This window comes from Notamacropus eugenii, chromosome 2 (assembly GCF_028372415.1).
Source record: "Notamacropus eugenii isolate mMacEug1 chromosome 2, mMacEug1.pri_v2, whole genome shotgun sequence".
In the NCBI taxonomy this organism is placed as follows: Eukaryota; Metazoa; Chordata; class Mammalia; order Diprotodontia; family Macropodidae; genus Notamacropus; species Notamacropus eugenii.
The window spans coordinates 477,141,323-477,165,747 of record NC_092873.1 but is presented as its reverse complement, the minus strand read 5'-3'; the positions used below and the strand labels follow the sequence as shown (position 1 = coordinate 477,165,747).

At 37.0% G+C, this 24,425-nt stretch overlaps 1 protein-coding gene across 3 annotated transcripts in view; it reads right to left on the bottom strand.

The window, feature by feature from the left end:
- NME7 (NME/NM23 family member 7) overlaps positions 1–24,425 on the bottom strand; it is a 183,337-nt gene that overhangs the window by 77,050 nt on the left and 81,862 nt on the right. For all 3 annotated transcript variants that reach the window (XM_072648706.1, XM_072648708.1, XM_072648707.1), the window contains exons 8-10: positions 23,166–23,230; positions 20,596–20,664; positions 13,858–13,959 (exon numbers count right to left, since the gene is read on the bottom strand). In XM_072648706.1, coding sequence (XP_072504807.1) covers positions 13,858–13,959; positions 20,596–20,664; positions 23,166–23,230 — 236 coding nt within the window. The remainder of the gene's footprint in view (positions 1–13,857; positions 13,960–20,595; positions 20,665–23,165; positions 23,231–24,425) is intronic.

Here is a 24,425-nt window from a genome sequence, read left to right as displayed (position 1 = left end):
CTCCCAACTTGGAAAATCCCTAATCCTCCATCCAATTAGAAATCAGATTACCTAATGTTCTCCTGTTTCCTTTTGATGAACTGGTCTTATTTCATTAATTATTTTTAACATACAAAAATGTCTGTCTCTCCCTGTATTCCAGAGGTTTGGTCCTGATTTGTTGGGCAATTGCCATGCATTGCTTAATAAATTAACATGCTCAGATGATCAAAATGTTGTTTTCCACAGTCATTTCATCTTTTGCCCACAGCAATAGAGGACATTAGAAAAGGAACGCAGATAACCTTCATTTATAGAAGATATGTATAAAACATTAGAGCTGGAAAGGACCCAAAGGAACATTTAGAAAAACTTCTTAATTTAATGGATGAGGGAATGGAAGACCAGAGAAAGGAGTAAATTGTCCAAGGTCACTGGAGGTACAGGAAGGGGAGCAGAATCTGTTAGTCAGCCCCTGTTTTAGAGGTGCTTCCCATCTAAAGATGACACATTCAAGAGGTTTCCAAATTTAGGAAGGCTACTGATTCTATTAAAAATATGTAGTCATTTGCCTAACGGATTAATTGCAGTCATATGCTGGGTAGAATATAACTAGACAAAAGAACCAATAATAGTTTGGCTGGAGACAGAATTCACAGTTTAAAAAAAAAGTTTTTTAAGTGATCAGACTAGCCATGTCATAGATTAACATTTGGCCCTTGGGCAGAAGACATTCACTTCTGCCCCTGAGTAGAGGAGATCCAGAGGGGATTCTTATGGTCTAGGAGGAGCAGCGTCTGGGGCCGATGTGCAGCAAGTAGGAAATTATGCTTATGATCACTGACATTTCCATAGCAAAGAGAACTAAACAAACACATATGGAATGAAACCCTACAACAAAAGCAATATATGTTTAGGAAAACATCTATAGTGCTCTCTCAGGAGTTATCTATTTTATGCACCTTTAGTAGTTATTTTTCTTTTTCATAACTTTTTTTATATTACCTTCATTTACCAATACATCACTCTCATCCTTTCCCAGAGAACTATGCCTTATAACAAAGAATTTTTAAAAAGATGAGGAAAAAAACCACTTCAGCAAAACTAACCTACACCTCAGTCAAGATTACAGCATTTCAAACCCATACTTCCCCACCTCTACGAAGAAGGGAAAGAAGTGAATTCTTGTACTTCTTCGTTAGGATGAGCTCAGTATAACTGTGTAGCACCTCAGCCTTGACTATTTTATCCCTTGTTTTTTTTTTCCTAACTGTACTTTACTGTAGTTATTATGTACATTGTGAATGCTTGAGGGCAGGGCCAGTCTTTTGCCTCTTTTTGAATCCCTAGTGCTTAGCACAGAACTGGGCAAATAGTACGCACTTACATGCTCACGGACTGACTGCTTACTTAATTTTGTATCAGTTCATATGCATACTGTGCTTCTCAGTCTTCATTACATTCATCTTTTCTTATGGTGCAGTACCATTCCTTACAGGCACACAACACAATTTTTGAGCTCTTCCCAAACTGAGGGGCATCTACTTCTTCTCCAGTTCCTTGCTTTTACAAAAGGATCTAGGACTCCTCTTTTCATCACTGACCTCCTTGGGGTATATGCCTAATAGCAAGATCTCTTCTTGGTCAAAGGGAATTTTAGTCACTTTCTTAACATTAATTCCAAATTTTAGCATTTAATTATTCAGTGCTAAATGTTCTCATTGACTTCATCAATACGTCACACACACAAAAAAATCAAAACCTTACCCTTTTAAAGGTTTACTTTTTTAGACACCTGTGAATTGTTTAACATCAAATCACTTCGCTACTGAAACAACATGATGGTCCCCATAACACATAAGCATTTGTTTATTGGGCTTCCTTCATGAATTAAATCTATTAATAAGAAGTCAATACTAAAGAATATACTCCTAAAGCAAAAATTCTTAGCCTACGGTCCCTGGACCCCAAGGGTCCACAGACAGATTTCAGGAGTTCCATGACCTTGGATGTGGAAAAGTATCTCCATTTTTACTATCGTCTACTGTCACTATGGTCACTAGTGAATGAAACATTGGAGAATTAACAGAAAGTCCACACAACTCATTAGGAATCCCTGAAAGGTGGCTTATAAACTCTGACAGGTTTGCCATCTCATTTTCCATTAAGTCAGAATTAGCTGTAATGCACATTTATAAAAGCTGAAGGATATAATTAAATGCTGTTTCAGACTGAACATCTCAACAATTTAGTTCTGTCTTTTCTGCTACTGAGGGGAAAGCAAAGCATTATTAACACTGCTTGTTAGCTGCAATATACAGTAAGTATTCAACAAAGCAATCTTTTGAATCTGCATACTTTGTAGTATGTAATAGAGTTGATTTCCATATGTAATACAAGCAACTAGCTGAGAGCATCAGAACTTAGGGTATGGTACCTGATAAAATTGTGTAGCCTAAAACTGGAAATGGAAAAAAACGGAATTTTGCTCCAGTTCCAAATGGCACAATCAGCTATGGTGCAATAAGAAGAGATTTATTTCTTACTGACTACAACCTATTCACCTTGTTCTCCAACCACCACCAACACCCCAGCACACCCTATTTGCATAATGTGAACTGAATCTGGAAATTGATAGTCTTCAAATAATTAAAGATAACGAGACTACTCCCTCTCATCTTCTCTTCTCTCACCAGTCTTCCTCGAGCTTATTAATATTCTTTCTATAATATGACACTCGTGATTAAACATACAGTGTGCTAGATATGATCTAACCAAAGCAGAGGTATGCCACAAAATGCTCTCTGTAATTCGAGACTCTCAATCTTAACTTTTTGTCTATGACTAGACGTGAGATTTCATCAATTGTGGGAAGTTCTTCATTAGTAACTTCAATCGGTTCATAGATTGCAGAACTACCAACAAGAATCTGCAATTATTTTGAAATGTGTAAAGAATTATTTGGGGCACCGATAGGTTAAGTAATTTGCTCATGGTCATATAACTTGTATGTGTCAGAACTGAATCTCAAACCCAGGTCTTCCTGAATTTGAGGCCAGTTCTCTATTCTGCCATGCTTCCATGTGTGCAATTAGTGCAAACTAAGATCACCGCAAGATCTCTATGGAGGGACCTCAATGCACTTCAGATAGGTCTCAATTTGTAGAATATTTTTCTCACAATCAACCTAAATATTGTCAACCTGTGTAACTGGGATGAACTTTTTCCGCTAGAATTGTCTTGTTATGCTTCCTCATGTACTTAAAAAGTTGATTTTTCTTTAATCCAAGTGTAGGACTTCACATTGACGTCCATTACATTTCATCTTAGATAAATTCTAGTTCTAACCTGTCAAAATCTTTGTATGTCCTCTGTTGACCAATGTATTATTAGCTATCTCTCCCAGATCTGTCATCTATAAATTGGATAAACTCATTATTTACCACCATTTTCAAAAGCATGTAATTGATAGGCTGAGTTGCCTTGTGATATTTTTACACTATACAAATCCCAAGTCCCAAGAAGGACTCTTAGATCAAAACCCTTCTAATTTTATAGATGAAAAACCAATAGAAGTTCAGTGCTTTGCCCCAGTGACTTAAAGATACAGCTGGGACTAAAACCCCTATCTTGAGACTCCCAGTCTGGTGTGATTTCTTCAATATCATGCCAACTTATTTATGAAAACAAAATCTGAAAATGATTAATAAATGTGTTTATCTTGAAGTGTTTTTAGTCTTTAGTACATAAGGTAAGTTGAGAGGTAAGAGATTCTCAGTGAACTATATCGTAATTATTTGGTAAATCACATCAGTATCAACATTAAATAGTAGCCACCACAAATTATTCTTGAGTAATTATCCCAATATTCAGAAAAAATAACAAAAGGACTGGTAATTCAATCCCCAAGGTGTACTAAGATGTAACTTTAGCCTTTGTCTAGACTTTAGCCATAGGACTATTGTTCTAGGACTCGGTTTACCAATTAGTAGTCTTGATAACATTCCTTGTACCTAAGTTCCTGACAGCCACTGACTCCAGCCTTTATTTCTACAAGAATCCTTTCCACCATGTCCCCAAGAAGTGGCAATCTAGTCCTCTGCAGATGACCTCTATCAAGTGGGAATATGCAACTCAATCCACTTTTAGACAGTTTTCAACTTTTAGTATATTTTCTTTACAATCAACTTAAATCTACATCTCTGCCCCTTCTAACCACCCTTCCTTGTCATGACAGCTTTCTGGAAATAACAAGAACAGTTCTAATTCCTTTTTGATTCAACAAGCAATTATTAAGTACTGACTTATGAGCCAGGCATTGTACTAGGTGTTTGGAGATAAATAGGCAAAAATGAGAAAGTTCCCGTCCTCAAGGAGAAGATATTTGAATGGGCAGAAGGGATACAGTATGTAAACAGATAAGTAAATACAAAACAAAACAAATGGAGGAAGCTAGGTGGCAGGGGATAGAACACTGGGCTTAGAGTCAAAAAGACTCATCATCATGAGTTCAAGTCTAGCCTCAGACACTTACTAGCTGTGTGACCATGGGCAAGTCACTTAACCCTGTTTGCCTCAGTTTCCTTATCTATAAAATGATCTGGAAGAGAAAATGGGAAACCTTCCTCGTATTTTTACCAAGAAAACCCCAAAAGGGGTCTTATAGAGTCAGACATGATGAAATGACTGCATAAAAAACAAGAGTCGACAGAGTCAACAACAGGAGAGGTGCGGAGGCAAACTAACAACCAGACAACCAAGAAGGGAGAGCCCTGGAGAAGAGTTGGGTAGCCAGGGTTCAGAGGGAGAGGCGACCAGACAGACTGTGCAGAGGTGTGGAGGCAGGAGAGGGAAAGTAGCAAACAGAGAAAGAGAGAGAAAGGGAGTCATTATGTCATCAGCTGGGAAAGGCAAGCAGGAGCCCAACAGGGAAGGAAGTCACTGAAGCAACTGGAGTGAAGGAATGATGTACCTGTGCTATAGGAATATTAATCTAGCAGATCTTCAAATAACTGAAAACATCCATCATGTCTCATTAAAAATCCTTTCTCATCTAGTTAAAAGAGCCTGCTTTCTTCAAAGGATCCTGACATGGCATGGTCTTGACACTCCCTCACTATTCTAATGCCCTAATCAGGACAATCTCCAGCTTGTTGGTTTAGTTCGAGGGGATGCACAGGGACCACAGGTAACTGTGTAAGGACTAGAACGTAATAGACACAATATTATTTGGATCGGAATAGGCAGTCCATTGGATTCTGTTCATTCTTGTGGCTCTGAACATAATACTTCAGAGGAGAGTACATTAGGATCATTACTTTTGAACTAGGACTTATTCAAAAGCAAAGTCACATTTGGACATGAACTTGGTGAGGATTGATGCTTTGTAGAAATTACATTAGGTCTGAGCTCACACTCCCTGTGGTCAGAGGTGGTGTGGGAGAGTGTGTGTGTGTGTGTGTGTGTGTGTGTGTGTGTGTGTGTGTCTGTGTGTGTGTGTCTGTGTCTGTGTATCTGTGTGTGTGTCTGTGTATCTGTGTGTGTCTGTGTGTCTATGTGTGTCTGTGTCTGTGTGTGTCTGGCTGTGTGAATGTTGGTACTTCTGGTCTTGCCAAATCTTCAAATCCCTGATGGCTAATGGTAGAGGTGGAAAAACACTGAACTGCAGGTTCAAGCCAATAGCATTAGAAAAAAGACACAAGTCCTCAGGAGGACTCCTGGAATCTAGAAAGGTAGCTACAGCTAGCCTCACTCTAAAAAAGGTAAATCCTTCAAAAAATCAACTGACAGAAATCTTAAGTCTTTCAAATTTTTTGTTTTTGCTTTTACTTTATAATATTGTCACTGTATAACTGTTCTCCTGGCTTATAGAAGAAATTCTTAAGAGATGAGCAGGAACTTAGGGGTGATCCAGGCTAACACTTTGCCCCAAGGAGGAATTGTTCCATCATCTTTACCATTCCCCACCAGCTGCACTACTTGCACTGGCCTCCACCATAACTATGCTCCCAGGACACCTCATCACCAGGAGATTGCATCAGCGCTGGGAATCACACCCACCTCATCAGCATCCTCTGCTCCTCTGATTGGAGGGCGGATAGGTGACGCAAAGAACTCCTCCCAAAGCCTCCAAAGCGGGTTCCCAGTTTGGCTGACTCCTCACTTCTCAGCAGCCAGACATCCTGGACCGGACTCTACCAGCCCCTGAGCTGGCTGCTTTCTTCCCCAGCCTCCGCCTCCCCCAACCCTTCCAGGTCCCTTTTGTGTGCTGTCTTCCCTTTTAGCTTGTAAGCTCCTCGAGGGCACGGACTCTCATTTTCTACCCAGTGCTTAAAGGCACAGTGCCTAGCACTGAGTAGGTGCTCCATAAATGTTGACTGACTAACTGACTCAGAAATTGGTCATCCGAGCTCTTCCTGAGCACCTCCAAGGAGGTGCACATTCTATAACCAGACATTCTCACACCAAGCCAAAGTTTGTCATCCTACAGCTACTTCTTTGGTTCTAGTTCTCTTCTTTGAAGACAAGTAAAACAAGACTTTTTTCTTCCATATAACAGTCCCTAAATTATCTGAATACAATGACAATGCTTTCATGGACATCACTGAGAAAATATCAGGAACTCCAACCAGAAAACTAGGTACACCAGTTATATGGTAAGGGAAAAGAGTAACAGACAGATAGTATGAATATTATACTGGAATGCACAAAGTAGTAAAACAAACAGAAACAGGTGTAGACCTCCAGTGTATTTAGATAGTTTTCCAATGGATGACTTGTGGAAGACAACTGACAAAGGTCGAACAGCCTGAGAAGTGGTGGGAACTCACATACAAATGAGGTCAGAAACCCAAGCCTGAGAATCTTGAAAGAATTCTTATACAGTCAAGGAAACCTGAAGAAGGGAAAAAGGCTGGGGAAATGTAACGTTATTGCTCGATGCCACTGATTGTTCCATTTAGCCAAACTGAGTTTCATGAAATTTCATGGGATTTTGCAAAAATACGCTTGATTTCCTCTCACTGAACAAGTAAGCATGCCTTTTTGTTCTCTTGGCTAAAAAAAAATTAGTTCCCAGAAGGTATATGAGATTAATGGATGCAAATATGCCACAGAAGAAACATACAGGTTTTTCTCATGCATTTTCTTATTTCATCCATCTTCCACCAGAGTACATGCTGAGGGTGAAAAAAAAAAGAAAAAGATTTTCTCCAACACACCATCCATATTTTCTGCTTTGTACCAGAAGAAGCTTTTCAAAGCAGAACTCTGTCCTTTCCACAGGAGACAGATGATCAGTCAACTGTTTCCTAGCAGTTGCTCCTCTGTCAGTTCCTCTCACCTCCCTTACTCCACAGCTATCTCTTTTTGAGTTGATTTTTTAAGGGATGACTATTTCAATGCACCTCAATCATATGGAGAAACAGGGAAATTCACACTGCAAGACGGGGGAGAGATTATATTGACAGATAGAAATGTGTATGTATGTACATATCTATACATGTATGTACATATCTGTATCTGTACACATATATAGGCACATATGTGTGTATATATTGACACACTCATATTTATCTTTATATGTACTTTATACATGTATACCTTTGTGTATGTGTATACTGAATATTTCTAGTGAATTTCACTTTTGTCAACAGTTCCTCTAATGGTACAAATGACGACCTATTGTGTGACTTTTCCAAGTACTGCCATCAATCCTCCCAAGCCAAAGACTGTGGAATCCTGTGACTAGAAGTCCTTCAGCATAACCAGAAGAATACTGATGTTTGAAAACAGGTTTCTCATCTGGCTGAAATGTATGCAATCTGGTTGCCACATTAAAAAATACATAATGAAATCTATGACAGTTAAGAGAATGATAACTAAAAAGGTCCAGCATTTGAGATAAGAGTCTGCCCAGCTACTCTTTTTCCTTCAGAGACAGAATACAGAACTGAGCTCAGTATGGTATTCCAATTTTACCTCAGACCTATCAGTATTACTTATTTTTGCACTAATATATACTGTGTGAATAGCAATCAAACCACTGACCAAGTTTGGGACAAATGCCTGTGAACATCTCCCCGCACCCCCCCAAACACATACGTCACAATGGTGATGAGAGGAGACCCAGTGCAAACCTGGCCCTGTTCACTAGACTTTCATGGTCCTTCTTAACATTCACTCTTTTCATGCCAAGCCCATCAGAATTGCTGACATTCCTACCACAGTCTAATCAATCTATCAGTGAGTATTAACGAAGTATCTACTGTATGCCAGGCTCTTTCTATGTACAGGAAGTATAAATACAGAGAATGAAACAATATCCACTCACCACAAGAAGAAGCTTATTCTAATGGAGAGGCAAGTACATAAGTACATATAATATAAATATAAAATTAATAAATACAAATATGTACAGAGTAATTCAATATAAAGAAGGAGGGCATTAGCAGTTGGAGGATCAGGAAAGGCTTCATGGAGAAGATGTTGCTCTATTTTAAAGGAAGAAGGGACTCTATGGAACAGTAAGGAGAGATTGCATTCTAAGGATATGGAAATGCAAGTACAAAGACATGGGGATGGGAAAGAGAGCATCATGTGTAAGGAACACACAAAGACCAATGTGGCTAATTCATAGCGCACCTGGGACACTGATCTCTGAGGAAGTCAGAAAGTTAGATTGGGGTGAGGCTGTGGAGGACCTGAACAGCTACACAGAGGAGCTGATATCTGATGCTAGAGGCAATAGGAAACCACTGGGGTTGATTAAATAGGGGGATTACCTGGTCAAATGTGCCTGTAGGGAAATTTACTAAGGCAGTAGTGTCTAGGATGGCCTATGGGGGAACGGACCAAATAGGAGGCTGTAGTAACCTAGGTGACAAGTGATGAGGGCTTGAACCGAGGTGGGAGCTGTGGAAGCGGAAAGAAGGGATTGGAGGTGAAACGTGTTGTGAAAGTAGAATCAGCAAGCTTGGACAGCTGATTGGACAAGGAGTTGAGAGAAAGTGATGTGATGAGGTATGAAACTGGGAGACTGGAAGGAGAGCAGTGCCTTCAATAAAAATCAGGAAGCTTAGAAGAGAATGTTTAGGGAGAAAGGTAACTTTTCAGCTTTAGATATATTTTGTTTAAGATGACTGTCACATCCACTTTCAAATGCTAAATAGGCAACTGGTACTGTGGGAATGAATGCAGGGACACTTGGGACATATAAACATAAACATACATACCCACATATATGTACATATAGCTATGTCAGTGAGTCATTTGCATAAAGATGATAATTAATGAGGTTATCAAGAGAGTGTATAGAAGAAGACAAGAGGGCCTATGGCAGAACCTTAGGGAATGCCCACAGTTAGGGACATTAAAATGAATGATGAACCAGCAGAACATAAGGAGAAGACATCTTTATACAGGTAGGAGGCAAAGGTATTCAGGGGAAAGTGTGGTCTACAGCGCCAAGCACAGCAGAGAGGCTGAGAAGGATGACAGCTTAGAAAAGGGAACTTAAGAGAACACTGATAACTGTGGAAAGAGCAATCTCAGCTGAATGATGAGACCAGAAGCCAGAATGCAAAGGGTTGAGGAGTCAGCGTGAGGAGAGGAACTGGAAGCAGCACATGGAGACAGCTTTTTCAAGAAGTTGGGCTGAGGAAGCAGGGAGTTACATAGGATGATAGCTTACCAGGATGGCAGGGTCTAGTGAAGAGAAAAATTATAGGAGGTTGTGACCAGGTAGGGTAAAAATCAAAGTTCTTAATTAAGAAATAGTATATGAATACCATTTTATTTCCACATTACGCTGCTCACCACTTGTACCATCCATTTTACACATCATCAGTCTACCTACTTTCAGAATCCTGAAGTATCCCATGTTATCAAAAATAATTTTTCCCCTTCCCAGTTGTTCCCACAGCAATGATATTTCTCTCTCTCTCTCTCTCTCTCTCTTTCTCTCTCTCTGTCTGTCTGTCTGTCTGTCTCTCTCTGTGTCTCTCTGTGTCTCTCTGTCTCTGTCTCTGTCTCTCTCTCGGTCTCTCTCTCGGTCTCTCTCTCTCTCTCTCTCTCTCTCTCTCTCTCTCTCTCTCTCTCTCTCTCTCTCTCTCTCTCTCTCTCTCTGTCTTTCCCTCTTTTCTTCTCTCTCCCATGGGCTACAAACCACAGCACCTACTCAACTTCTCCAATCAACATTTCTAGCACTTGAATGTCCTGACATGAGAAAACCAGATTAGTACAGATTTATGATAGGTGTGGATACAAGAAACACGAGCTCTGAAATCGCCCTGTAAGGGCTTCCTTACAAAACTTTAAAAAAAATAAAATAAAAGAATATTCACACTGATATCAGTGAAAAACCATATTTACAAGGATAGCAACAAAGTGACAATACAATTATATAATTTTATATTATTACATATATATACTTATATAATTCTTTCATAGAGTAATGTTTATCAAAATGATCATGGCTCCACATAGCAAAAAAAAAAAAAAAACTATACCAAACCTAATGGGAACATTCTATGGACTCTAGAAAAAGACATTTAGGAACTATATTATCCTTTTGCCACATATGCTAAGTCTGAGCCCACTTTCCTAGGGACTCTCTGTACGTACTTGTGAGTGGGACAATGGCATTTTGTACCAGTGATACCATCATAGTTAAATATGACTGACTAAGTAATTCCAAACCCTTCCAGATTCCTGAGGAAACCCAGTAGCCCAGCTCTGAAAACCCAGCTTGCTGCTGCTAGGAGAGACTGGGAAAGTAGTCCCAGAGGTGGTACTATACTGCCCTAGTGACTGCTCTAGTTCAGACCCTCACTGCTGCAATTACTGCAAAATCCACCATTCCCATTGGGACTAAATTTTAGTCCAATTTATCCGATACAAAGTCCCAAGAAGAACTTAATATGTTTTCTAGTCATACTGCTCTTGCTCAAGGACCTACAGCAGAGTTTTCTATTTTTTACTATATGGACTCCAAATTATTTTTCCTGATTTTAAAAGATTTCCATAAGTTATTTCTAATAATATCCCCCTTCCAATTATCTATCCCACCACCCTTTCCACTGTTCTCTGCCCTGACAGCTAAATAAATCTGTTTGCTGTCAATTACATACCACTTGCATAGTATTTAATCCTTGCCTTTATTCATGTTATTTTCTTGCCTAAAAGGCCTTCCTTATCGATAGTCTATGTGTTACATCACACCTCGGCTCAAACTGTACTTCCTTGAGTATAGCAAACTGACTAATCCCAGGCTACCATCAGCATAAACTTTTTAAAAAATAAAAGAAAATTCTACATTTTTCTAAAATGTAAAATAAATAGTATTTCAAACTGTACAGTGGCCATAAGTTTACACAATTCACTTGTTATCTCTAGCACCATCATCTTCCTGTGTTCAGTCTATTTTGAGATCTTTGTTCTCTGCACTTTTCAGTATTACTTTTCAGCACTGAGACATTTGGAGAGAACTGTATAAATTTAGACATAGTGGTATTTTTGCAGCATTTCAAAATATTTTTCGTATTCACAAATTATGAGTTCCCAACTAGACTGACAGCATACTGAGGACTGGAGAAGTGTTGTTCATTTACTTAGTTATCATTCTTTCATTGCTGCGCGCGCACACACACACCTGAACAAGGCCCATTTGGTATAATCATGCCCCTCCCAGCTTGATTATTTTTTTCTTTTCTATTTAAAGGGACCATTCCCTGACTACTTTTGAAGAGGCCTATTCACTGAATTTTCATTACCTCACTTTAAGTGAGTACCTGAAAAGGCCTTAAAGGCCAAGGCTTCCCATTGCATCCTGGGCTACCTCCAGTCATCCTGATAAATATCTGGTCACTGGATCCAGATGGCTCAGGAAGAGAAAGTGAGGTTGGTGAATTTGCACAGCCCTTCCTCCCTCAAAACAAACTCAAGAAGTGTAAGTCATGTCATCATTTCTCTGATGTCATGGTTCTCTTTGAAAATGAAGGATGAATACAACACCATGGTATCCAACAAATGTTACTGACTGACTTTAGAGATAGTGTCATTATTCTTAAATAAGATCAAAATAAAGAAAACCAAGTAAACCTAAAGCTAAAGGAAAACTATATCACTCTCATCATTTTCTGATATCAGTATGACTCCAAAAATTCAAAAATATTAGTCTTAGAGTGAGAAAATCTAGGTTTGAGTCATAGCTCCATGATCTCAACCCTTCTGAGCCTTAGCTTTTCATGTGTAAAACAGAGATCAGAATACTTGTCCCACCTACCTGGAAGAACTATCCTCTGGAGAGCTTTTTATAAACCTCAAAGCACTCTGCAAATGTGAGCCACATGATGATTATTCCATTAAGGCCATTGGCCACATTTTCACTTGCTAATGGCATAATCTTTATCCTTAAATACTTTTACCTCTTTCTAGTGTTCTTTGTATCCAAAGAGAACAAAAGCATCTCCCCATAGCATTGAGTTAGAGAAAAAAATACTCTGAAAAACAAACCCAAAGGAAGTTTAAAAAAAAAAGAATAAGAATGTTAAATTATTAAATTTCCCCCGAGGCCTTATTCTTGATTCAAAATGGAGTAATAAATCATTTTGCTGGATGTTTGTGGTTGCTTTTTTGCAATCTAAAAATGATGGCTCTATGACAGTACCATGCCAAAGGAAAGCATTTAACACATTTTGTATTCCAGGGCTAGTATAATTTACTCATCTAGGCAAGCTAGCTAAGAAATATGATCATTGCTAACTTCATGGCTTAAGAAAAAAAAACCTTTTTTTCAAATTTCAATGAAATTCAACAAGATTTCAGTTTGTGCTATTAAAGTATGAAAAACCTTTAATTCTCAAGTCACGAAAGAAAACAAGTAAAAATAACATTATTTTCAATAATATTCTCATCTGTCATTTTTATTTATGTAATAAGATGTCCAAAAGACTCCTTTCATTTTTCTTACAGACTGTTGTCTATATCCTCCATGTGTCTACCCATTACCCTTTGCATTACTAATCCCTTTTTTAGTAGCCAAATAGCTACAGTGAGAAAATATTTGTGATAAAGAGCACTTGTGATGATGCAGTCTGTGATCAATGAAAGCAATTCACAATTTGGACAAATTCAATCAAGGCCAATTTCTTGCTCCTATCAATTGGAGTACTCACGAACAGACTCACAACTGATCTGCATCAATTATACAGAAGATATATACTGATAGATTGGCAGGCTTCTTATTCAACTTCATGTTCTAGTCTAGTCAATGGGCAGCTTTTCTTTTTTCTGATTTGGATAGGTTGCTGTGGGTTTTGTTAAGAGTTTTTATAGCTTTCTGAAGTTTGTTGAAATTTGCCCATTGTGATATATGAATAGGAGCATTTGGAGCATTTCACCATCAATTCCATGATACTGGTTAACATGTTGGATGGGCATATCCCTCACCACTTTGTAAGCTACATACGGGGTGTGAATAGCCTGTAGCATGTTACCCCTGATAGCTCATACACAAGAAGTATACAAAAATATTACCAAGAATATATTTATGACTGTAAAAGTAGGTAGATCAATCTTGTAGCCAGAATGAGAGACACTAAATGGATGTCCCAAATGGTAACCCCAAGATATTAAAAGAAAAAGAAGAAGGCTTCCAAGGTATTGAGTGAATCCACTTAATGGTAGGAACCTCAATGAGTCAAGATGAAAAGAAACGAAATTTGTAATCTGTATCACTAATCAAAACATGGCTCCATCAAGATACCAAAAACTAAAGTAAAAAGATTTTAAAAGAATTTGCAATAAAAAGAATAAAGAATTTAGTAGTAAGAATGTTCACTTTTAATTTTTCACATTTTTCTTAAGACAATAACTTACAGGATCAGCAGGCCCACAGAATTCACGGAATGTCTTTGTACCTTCATGCTGTTGAATTTCTAATGCAACACAAGGACCGGAATACATTTCTGACACCATATCCTAAAAGAGAAGAGGATCACTGTCTATTTCATAAAGGACTTTTCTTCTGTTGATGGCATCACCACTCTCCTAGATTTGAATATTTCCAATCACCTAAGGATGATTCAATGCCCCCCTGTCTTTGGCTCTTCATATCCTTTCTTGAAACTAATAGTCCTAAGATACAGAACTGTCAGTTCCTTACTCAAAAATAATCAGGGGATCCCTATTGATTCCATGTAAAATATAAATATTTTGCATTTAAATCCTTATGATCTAGCATCAGACTACTTTTCTAGATGTATTTCATATCACTACCCTTTGTAAATTCCACATTCTAGGCAAACAGGTCTAATAGCTATTTCTAGAACCTAATGTGCTATTTATGCATATTCTATGTGCCTTTACATGAGTGATATTGCCTGATGAGAATGCCCTACCTCCCCACCTTTGACTCTCAGAATCAAAGATATTTTGGAATTTACTTCAACTGTTTTAATCAAATTTTTTTCCATCATCGACATTTACTCTGCATAAATACTTTATTGCCACTTCAAGCCACCCATTATAACAAAGAAAAAAAACTTCAGCAAAATAAACCAATATAGCCAAGAACCCCGACATTACATTCAGTTTACCACACTCAGATCCCTAAACCTCTCCAAAAAAAAATAGTGAAGACATATCTTCTCATTTTCTTCTTTGGGGCCAATTCTGGTCATAATTTCTCAGCATTCAGTTTCAACTGTTTTGTTGTTCATCATTATTTTGATTTAAATTTATCATGTTATTGGTGGTCTAAAGCATCCTTTCATAAGGTTTTTACTGTCTGCAATTCTTCATTTGAAAACTTCAAATCCTTTCACCACTTATCTGCTAAGAAAGGCTTTTGATCTTATAAGTCACTTAATTGCCTGTGTATCTTAAATATCAAAAACAGTTGATACAAATATTTCCAGGTCACTGCTTCTCTTCTTATCTTAACAGCATTAATTTTGTGCATGTAAAAACTTGTCAACTTGGTCTAACCAAAATTATCCAATTTGTCTTTTGTAACTGTCTCTATCTATCTATGGTTTGATTACAAATTTACCTAATAACGATAGCTGTTAACGGTATCTGAACTGGGCCTCTTCTAATTTTTTTTTTATTGTACGATCTTTGATATTCACTTTCATGAAGTCCACCTTACGGGTTGGGGTTTTTTATGGTATTTTGTGCAAGATAGTGACCTAACTCTAATTTCTGCCAGACTTCTTCCTAGGTTTCCTAGAAATTCTTTTCAATGAGAGAGTTCTTTCCAAGATAATTTGTTTCCAGATTAACAGAACAGTGGTTTATCAAGTTCAATTATTTCTGATTCTACATTGTTGAGACTGTTCCACTAAGTTTCCTTTTTTAATTATTTTTAAAAAACCAGTATCAGTTTCGATGATTACTATTGTATAATATGCTTTGAGATTTAGGTGTGCTCTTCCATTTCTGGCCTACTTTTTCCATTATTTTTCTTAATATTCTAGATTTGTTGTTACTTCAAATGAATTTTGTTGTCATTCAGTCTATCTTTGTACAGTATTTTCTTGGTATTGGTTGATATAGACACAACAGTCTACAAATTAATTTCAGTAGTATTGTTATTTTATTGAAATAGTCTAATCATGAGTGCTGATTACCTCTCTAGCTATTTAAGTTGTCATTTATTTCTATAGGACTTTCTTTTCTATTACTCTTTCGTGGACTTATTTTTGTTGAAATATGGCATGGATCGGCAAAATACAGTCTATTGGCCAAATCTGTCCCAGTTCCTGTTTCTGGATGGTCCATAAGCTAAACGTAGTTTTTACATACGTATAAAGAGGCAACTAGCAAAATTTGATTCATGAACAATAGTTCACTAATTCCTGAAGTATATAGAAATGTTGTTGATTTTTGTGATTTTATTTTGTAATCTGTCACTTTAACAAAGCTGTTAATTGTCTCAATTACTTTCTTTATTGATTGTCTAGACTTTTCTAAGTAAACCATGATGTAATCAGCACATGGGAGTAATTTTATCTCTGCTTTCCCCATGATTATGTCTTTAATTTCTTTCCCCATCTCTCTCACTGATTTTGTTGGCATTTCAAGAACCATGTTAAGTAACAGCAAGAAAATAGATATCCTTGTCTTACTGCTGAATTTGTTAGGCCATCTTCTAGTGTTTCCCACTGAATAAAATGGTAACTTTCTTTTTTAGATCATATTATACAATGTTAATGATTATGATACTTTGTCAACTGGATTTTTTTTTCCTCCATCCACTTGTAAAATAATGTGGTTTTAGATAATTTTAATGTAATTAGCTATATTAATTTTTCATAAGAATGAACTCTCCTTGTAGCCATATTTTAAATTTAACTTGGTCTTAATGAATATTTTGGGGGATAAATTACTACAGTCTTTTGCAGTCATTTTTTAAAAAAATTTTGAATCAGTATTCATTTATGATATTAGTCGAGTTCTCTTTTTTTTTACTTTATCCTTTCCTAGTTTAGATGTTAAGACTGGCTCATAAAAGGAGTATGGTACAGTATTTTCACCCTAAATTTTTGAGACTCATTTGTGTAGTATAAGTATCATATATTCTTTAAACATTTGATAGAACTCAGCAACAAACTTGTCTGGATAAGTAAGTTTTTTATCTCCTTTGATAGTTCATCTATTGCTAGTTCAATTTCAATTTCGGAAATAAGATACATTAAGATTTCTGGTTATAAACTATTTTGGATATTTTATATTTTTGTAGATAATCTTTTTTTAAGTTTTAAACTTTGAAGGCATTTGTGTATAGCAGATTCTGAGAATTATCTTTCATTTCTATTTGTTATAAATTCCCTTAGTTCATTTTTAAAAATTTAATATTACCCCCTTTTAATTAGGTTAGTTAAATGTTTATCAATCCTACTAATGTTTTCAAAGAAGCAGTTTTTAGTTTTGTTGGTTTCATGGACTTCTGTGTTTCCAATTTATCTGCTTCACAAAAAATCCTCTTTTGTGCATATTTTGAGTTTATTTTTTAGTTTTTTATTTGTTTTTTTAAATTACATGTTTAGTTAATGCAATTTGTATTTGTAGTATGAGGAATTTTGTTAGTTTTTTTTAAAAGGACAACAATCTTCTGGTGTATAACCCTAGTCATCTGATTATGTCTTTCAAAATATCTAGCAGATGATAAACATTTTCAACCTACAGTGATATGTCACACAGTTTCTATCATCTCATTAAATAATCTGCATCGATAAATAAGTTCAAACTTCATAAGGATTACCCTTCTGTGATTTCTAGTGCTGATGAACTGATCCTGAATTGCTACCAAAAATCTCTTAATTTCTACTAATAATCTACATGGTTCAGTCATTTGACTGACATGTTTTTATTCAAGTATGATTGCTTCAGTTCATATGGATATTGTCCTCTGATTCCACTCGTGTCTTAGCCATCTCATAGGCTCTGCCTGGAGAGCAATTATTTTTGGTTACATCTGATACGTCCATGGCACATACCTGTCACCTCCCTTTGCTATCACTTTGTGAAGTGGGGTCTATTTGTACCAAATGTCTTTATACAAAATTTTTTACATATTGTCATGTTTTCTGAGAACATTTATCAATCCTCTTCCTCCTTTTGACAAGTCTTTCTAAAGCTGTCTTGAGGTTTTGTTTGCACATATTGTAGACCCACTGTCATCCATTTTTTCCACACTAAAAACCTATTAAGACTGGTATTAAGTAGCTGTTGATCACTTTAAATGTGTTCTTTTCATCAAGATTTGAGTATGTATTCCAGTTAGTCTCCACGTGTATGGCTTTACATTTCTCCTTGCTGAGTCTTATCTAGAGAATGCTTACTGATAAGTATTGACTGCATTCAATGACTCAATGTGATCTCTGGATTCAAGCTCAAATCTTCCCCTATTCTTCCATGATAGTCATAAAGAATTTTACACATATTAAGTCCAAATGACATTTTGATATCATTGAGGAAAGCTGCCATGAGATGAAGTAGCTACTTAGTGTGCTTTTCAATTTACTATTAAACTTGACCATCATCATCATCATATTTCTTCTCATTTTTTTCAATGAAATTCAGATAGAAAAGGTCACTGGACAGACAAGTCTATATCTTGTTATTCTTCTTTACATATATAGACTATGTTACAAGTGAATAAAATAACTAGTTTTTATAATTGAAAAAAAATTAGGATATGAACTCATCCTCTGTAAGCTCACTGAAAGCACCATACAACTTCTGTAGCAGACGGGACACATAGGATAATTTGTATGTCATCTTATCGCCATGATTCTGTCCTCCTCTAAGTTTTTATATTTTGAAAGCTTCTTGTTTCATGTAACTTGGATATTATGCATATTTGGCATGGCTTATTGTTGTTATTAAGGGGCAGTAAGGTGTTGCAGTGTATATATAGGGCACTGGGACTGGAAGACCTGAATTCAAATCTGACCTCAGACACTTCCTAACTGTGTGACCCTGGGCAAGTCACTTAACCTCTGTTTGCTACTGAAAAAGGAAATGGCAAACCACTCCAGTATCTTTGCCAAGAAAACCCTATGGAAAGGGGCTCATGGGGTCACAAAAGAGCTGGACATGACCATTCCACTTTGGTCCAACTCTGGGACATGGAGAAAACATAGGGGTTTTCCATTATAAGTCTTTTGGAGTTGTCTTAGTTCACCATAATATTTGTTACACTACTTGGTTCCTTGTATTACCTCAGTATTTTGGGGTTTTTCTTCTCTTTTTCACTTGATAGCTGACAAAGGCAATCTGGAATTTTTGATGTGCTTTTCTGTTCTGCCTATTTCTTTTCTGTTGCTTTTACATAGCTAATATATAAATGTCATTCACTGTTTTTTTGTTTTGTTTTCACAATGCATAACAATTCAATGTGGAAAGCTTATTCTAATGGTTCTCCACAGATATTTAACAGGTCTTTCAAACAGCTTCTACCATGGTGAAATGTGATGCCTATCCTTAAGAGTTATTCCTTGATAAATGCACTTTTTCCCCTAGGGTTCTTACAGTGGCAGCAGATACCACATATGCTGCTATGTGGAGGTACCTGAAACATGATTATACTTTTTGTCAATAAGACAAGAGCTGATGTTCATTTAGAATAGCTATGAAAACTATGACTTGTTTAAGTTACTCTGTTTTAGCATAATTGGTCTTTTGGTTAGATTCATGCTGTCGCATACAAAAAGGGATTTTCACAATTCCTATCTAAGTATGCTCATCTTCTTTTCAAAATCATTTGAAACAAAATGAGATATATTTTTGGATACAGCCTATGCAGGAATTTATTCAGCATGATCATTTTATTTGCTATAACGTTGTTTTGGGGTATTTTTCCATCTGAAACATCAGTGCTATTTCTGTCATCTATTTTATTAAGGAAAATTTCTGAGGTTTCACTAAGTAAAGATCTTAGTGACCGCAAAGACTTCAACACTTTCTTCTTCAGATTTCAGTAACTCCTCAGTTTATTACATCATGTAATATAGACTTTGGGACAGAGATATTTTTCATGATATTCTTGTACTGCTTAACAATGCAATGTTGTGTAATTAGAAGATGAGCATACTGTTGACATCAGCAACACAAAGTGCTTGCTTATGAAGGATGAGATGTGTCCAGTTTTGTTACAATACAGTAGAGCTACATAAAGATGGTATTCCTATATTCAAGCCCATTTGAGGCACAGTCATAGTTCTCTTGCTTCCACAGTCAGCACAATCTGCACTAGAACATTCCAAACCATGGTGGAATACTGGCATTTCTGACTTCTTTTGCCTGGTATATCTTGGTGGAGAACCCAAATACAAAGAAGCACCACTTGCTCTGCGACCTTCTACATCAAACCGATCATCCCAACAGTTCAGAGTAGGACCAGCCTGTGACTCTACACTTGCTTATCCGAGTCTTTGAATCCTAAGGGCAGTTACACCCCAGTAGCTAAGTAGCCAACCCAATCACGGTTATCCATTGAGCTCAATATACAAAGCATTCCAAAGCTCTTGCCAGGATATCATAGCTAGCAAAGCAAGTTCAGAGCTTCCCTCCTCAGCCCAGACAATGATTCCTTGGAATCTTATCTTCCTGCAAGAGTCTGCTGACTCTGACACTTGAACCTTCTCAGTACCACCTGCCTCTGACTGGAGAAGGTGAACAGTAGAGAGCTCTTCCCACATCCTACATTTAAGGAGGGCATTACCCAGGACAATCCATCTCCTCATTACCCAGCTAGTTTTACTCTTGGATCTCATCATGCCCCTGAGCCTGGAATCCCCTAAATCCCCTCCCCCTACATACCCACTTTTCAGATACTTTTTAGGTGTTGTCTTTCCTACTAGACTGTGACATCTATAAGGACAGGAACTATTTTATGGGGTTTTTTTTGTATCCCTGGCATTGAATACAGTTCCTGACACATAGTAAGAGCTAAATGTTTATTAACTGATGATGGACTGGATTTTGAGGGGGTTTTGTTACTATCACTTTGAAAGCACAATGAAATCCCCCCAGGCTATAGATGCATAAAATTTCCAATGTGTTTGTGTGTGTTTATTACAAATATTTCATATTTGCTCTAATACTTACATTAAATTCACTTACTACTCCTTTATAAACTTCATAAAACTCTTCAACATTAACTCGATCCAAATTGTACTAGAACAAAAATTAAGAATGACAAACCTAATTAAAAGATAATATCACACTTAAAACTCTGACCTTATGCAAGAACGTAATATTTTCCTTTGAGATGTTATTTATATTAAAACCAAACTGAATCATAATTCAAAATGAGACAAAATAAATACTCTTTGGAAGTCATATATCATAGAAATGTATTAATAAAACCCCATTTGATGAGGAGCATTCGTTTGCCAAATTAACAACAATGGTAAAAGTATAAATGAATAAATACACATAAAATGGTATACGTAAGGCTGAGAGAACATTATATGAACCCTACGCCTTAAAAGAGTCCCTAGCTACCCTAACCTTTTCCGGTCAAAGGAAGTATGATATAGTAAAAAGAGTACTACAAGTCAAATGACTACATTATCGGCCTATCTCTACTGTTGCCTCACTGAAACATATATAAGTTGTTTTGCTTTATAAAAAAAAGGACTGAAAATATGAACTCAGAAGAATAGGGGAAATCAGGCAGCAGTTGGCCTATCTTTGGGAGTTCAGCCAGGATATGGTGGTGCTGGGGGAGAGCACACTGAATGACTGAGTTAGGAATCAGCCTTCCCTGCTGGTACTTTCTGAGGCTGTTACCACATTAGGGTCTGTGGTATCTTGCTAGAAACAGCTGAAATTACTTTCTCTCTCCCATATAATTTGAGAGAGATTTCAGAGTTCAGGAGGTTAGAAGAAAGTATTTAGTCTTCTATTTTAGTTACGTGATTTAGTTATGAAAGGTTTTGGAAGCTAAAGAGAAGATTTTCGATTTGACCTGGGAAGTGACAGTGAGCCACTGCAGTTTATTGATGGAAATGGGGATAGATAGTGACATGATCAGACTTGCATTTTAGGAAAATCACTTTGGCAGTGAAGCAGAGGATGGACTTCAGTGGGGAAAGACTTGAGGCAGGGGAACTAAGTAGAAGGCTATTGCCATAGCCCAGGCATGAAGTAATGGAGATATGCACCAGGATGGTAGCTGTGTGAACAGAGGCAAAGGGAAATATATGACAGATACCATAAAGACAGAAAAAAGACTTTGCAACAGATTGGATACATTGAGTGAGTGAGAGAGAGGAGGAGAGGGTGACACTAAGGTTGCCGGCTTAGATGACTGGAAAGATGATGGTGCCTTCAACAGTAATAGGGAAGTTCATGAAAGGGGAGAGTTTGGGGGGGGGGGAAGAAGGAATATAATGAGCTCGGCTCTGTACATGCTGAGATTTAATGGAATATCTATGGAATATTTAGTTCAAGATGTCTAATAAACATTTGAAGATGTGAGATTAAAGGTCAGGAAAAATATTAGCTCTGGAGAAACAGAGCTGAGAATCAGCTGCTTAGAAATGAAAACTGAATCCTTGGGAGATGATAAAATCAATACATGAAAGAATTTAGAGGGTAAATAGAAGAGACGATGGGGACAACCATGGTTAGCAGGTGCAACCTAGACCAGGATCCAGCAAAGGACTAAGAAGGAGTAGCCCGGCAGGTAGGAGAATCAGGAGAGAGCAGCATTGTGAAACCTAGAGAGGAGAAGAGAGTGATTGCCTGTGTCAAAGGCAGCAGAAAGGTCAACAAGGACAGAGGTTGAGAAGAGGCCACTAGATCTTGTGATTAAGAGATCATTTACAATTGTGGAGAGAGTAGTTTTCAGTTGAACAATGAGACTGGGAGACATATTTTGGGGGGGCTGAAACAGAGAGGAGACAAAGAGAAGGTAGCGATTGTAAATGGCTTTCGCAAAGAGCTCAGCCATGAAAGGGAGGAGAGAGAGAGGATCATAGTTAGTGGAAATGGATAGATCAAATAAGAATTTTTTAAAGCATGGATACATGTGTAGGTACCACAAAGAAGGGGCTGGTAGATGGAGAGAGACTGAAGATTAGTGAGCGAGTACAGATGACAGAGGTGGTAATCAGCTTGTGGCAAGGTAAAGGAGTTTGCCTTGACAAGGAGAAAGATCACTTCTTCATGTGAGACAGAGCATAAAAGAGGAAAGTGGGGAGGGATGAGGGGGGCACAAGCCATCTATAATGGAATAACAATAGCTGACTGACAAATTAGACAAATAGAGGAATCCCAGGACTAAGCCTGAGTGTGTTCATCGGAGTTACAGACTCTTTGATCCCTTCTGTAAAGATCTACACATGAGCCAAATTCTCAGGGAAGATCCTGAGTGGGGGAAAAATGATCAAAACTCTGATGGTTCTAGGGGATGATTCCTGGCAATGGACAAAAGCTAAGCTGAGATTTCTGAGGAACACCCACCCCCTAGGATGGAACTTACACTGCTGACAGTGAAAGGACATATGAGAAAACATACATTTCTAAAACCCATTTTACATGTAAATGCAATTTGTTTTTAATGAAGTGAATTTGCCTGTCCACACAAATAATGTTCCATGCAAAAAATTCAATAAAATCACAAAGGAAATAATTTTTAAATAAGACATCATTCATTGCAAAATACCTACCATCTGCATAGCTGAAATTTCAAAGCCTGCATCTCGGATGGCAATTAGGATCTTTCCCAATAGCCCTGAAAATGTAAAAATGAAACAAGAACAAAATTATAAAATTAAGGATGAATTTTTTTCCCACATCAAAGCAAATAACTTACACAATACTTCTGGAAAGCATATACTTTTGAGAATAAGTTTAGTCAATTCCCCTCACAGGTCTTCAGTAATGTATTTATTATAGACTGCCATGTACATAAATCTGAGCTAGTCAGGATAGGGGACACATAATGAAGTTTCTGTCCTTAGCCTCATTATGATTTGGCTGTGGAGACAAGATATACACAAAGAAAATTCAAAATAGCAAAACAGCATGTTTCTTTTTAAAATTAATTTTCCAATTATAAAGCATATTTTTCCAATGAAATGAAAAATCACTCTTGTAACTCTTGCATAGTCGAACAAACAAATTTCCATTTAGTCATGTTCAAAAATGTGTGTCTCATTCTGTATCTTTAGACTTACTACCTCTCTGTCAGGAGATGGGTAGCATTATTTAACAACAGTCCTGCCTCTCCTTCTAAGGTGATATCAGACCATTACTAACTATTCTTTGAGTCTGGCTATTCAACCAATGACAAAGATGCCCATCTAGACTGATATCAAATCCCTATCTTCCTTTCCTGTCCAAAAGAGGATGAGAGACTTTATTAAATGTTACATTAAAAATCTAGGTAATGTCTATGTCTATGTACATCCATATCTATCTCAGGCATTCTTGTGACCTACCAAACCTTCCAAAAATGAAATGAGAGTAGTTTCCTGTAATTCATTCAATATAAATATGTATTTGTATGTGTATATCTTACTAATGCCTTTTTTACATCCCATTCATTTCATATCCCTTCAGTCAATAAATATTTATTAAGAGCCTATCTGTATATAGGGCACTGTTTCAGATACTGGGGTTACAAGGAAAAATAATATTAAAAGTTACTTTAAAAACGCTAAAGAATCAACAAGCAATTGAAACAATAAATTCATCAAAGTTTCAGAATAAAATAATACATAAAAATTACAAGCATTTCTGTATATTAACAATAAAACCAGCCAGGAAAGAAGAGAAATTCCCCAAATAGCTATATAAGGTATAAAATATTTGGAAGTCTATTTGCCAAAACACACAAAGGAACTATAAGAACTCAACTACAGAACACATTTCGCACAAATAAAAATAGATTTAAATAATTAGAAAAATATGTAACAAATAATCAT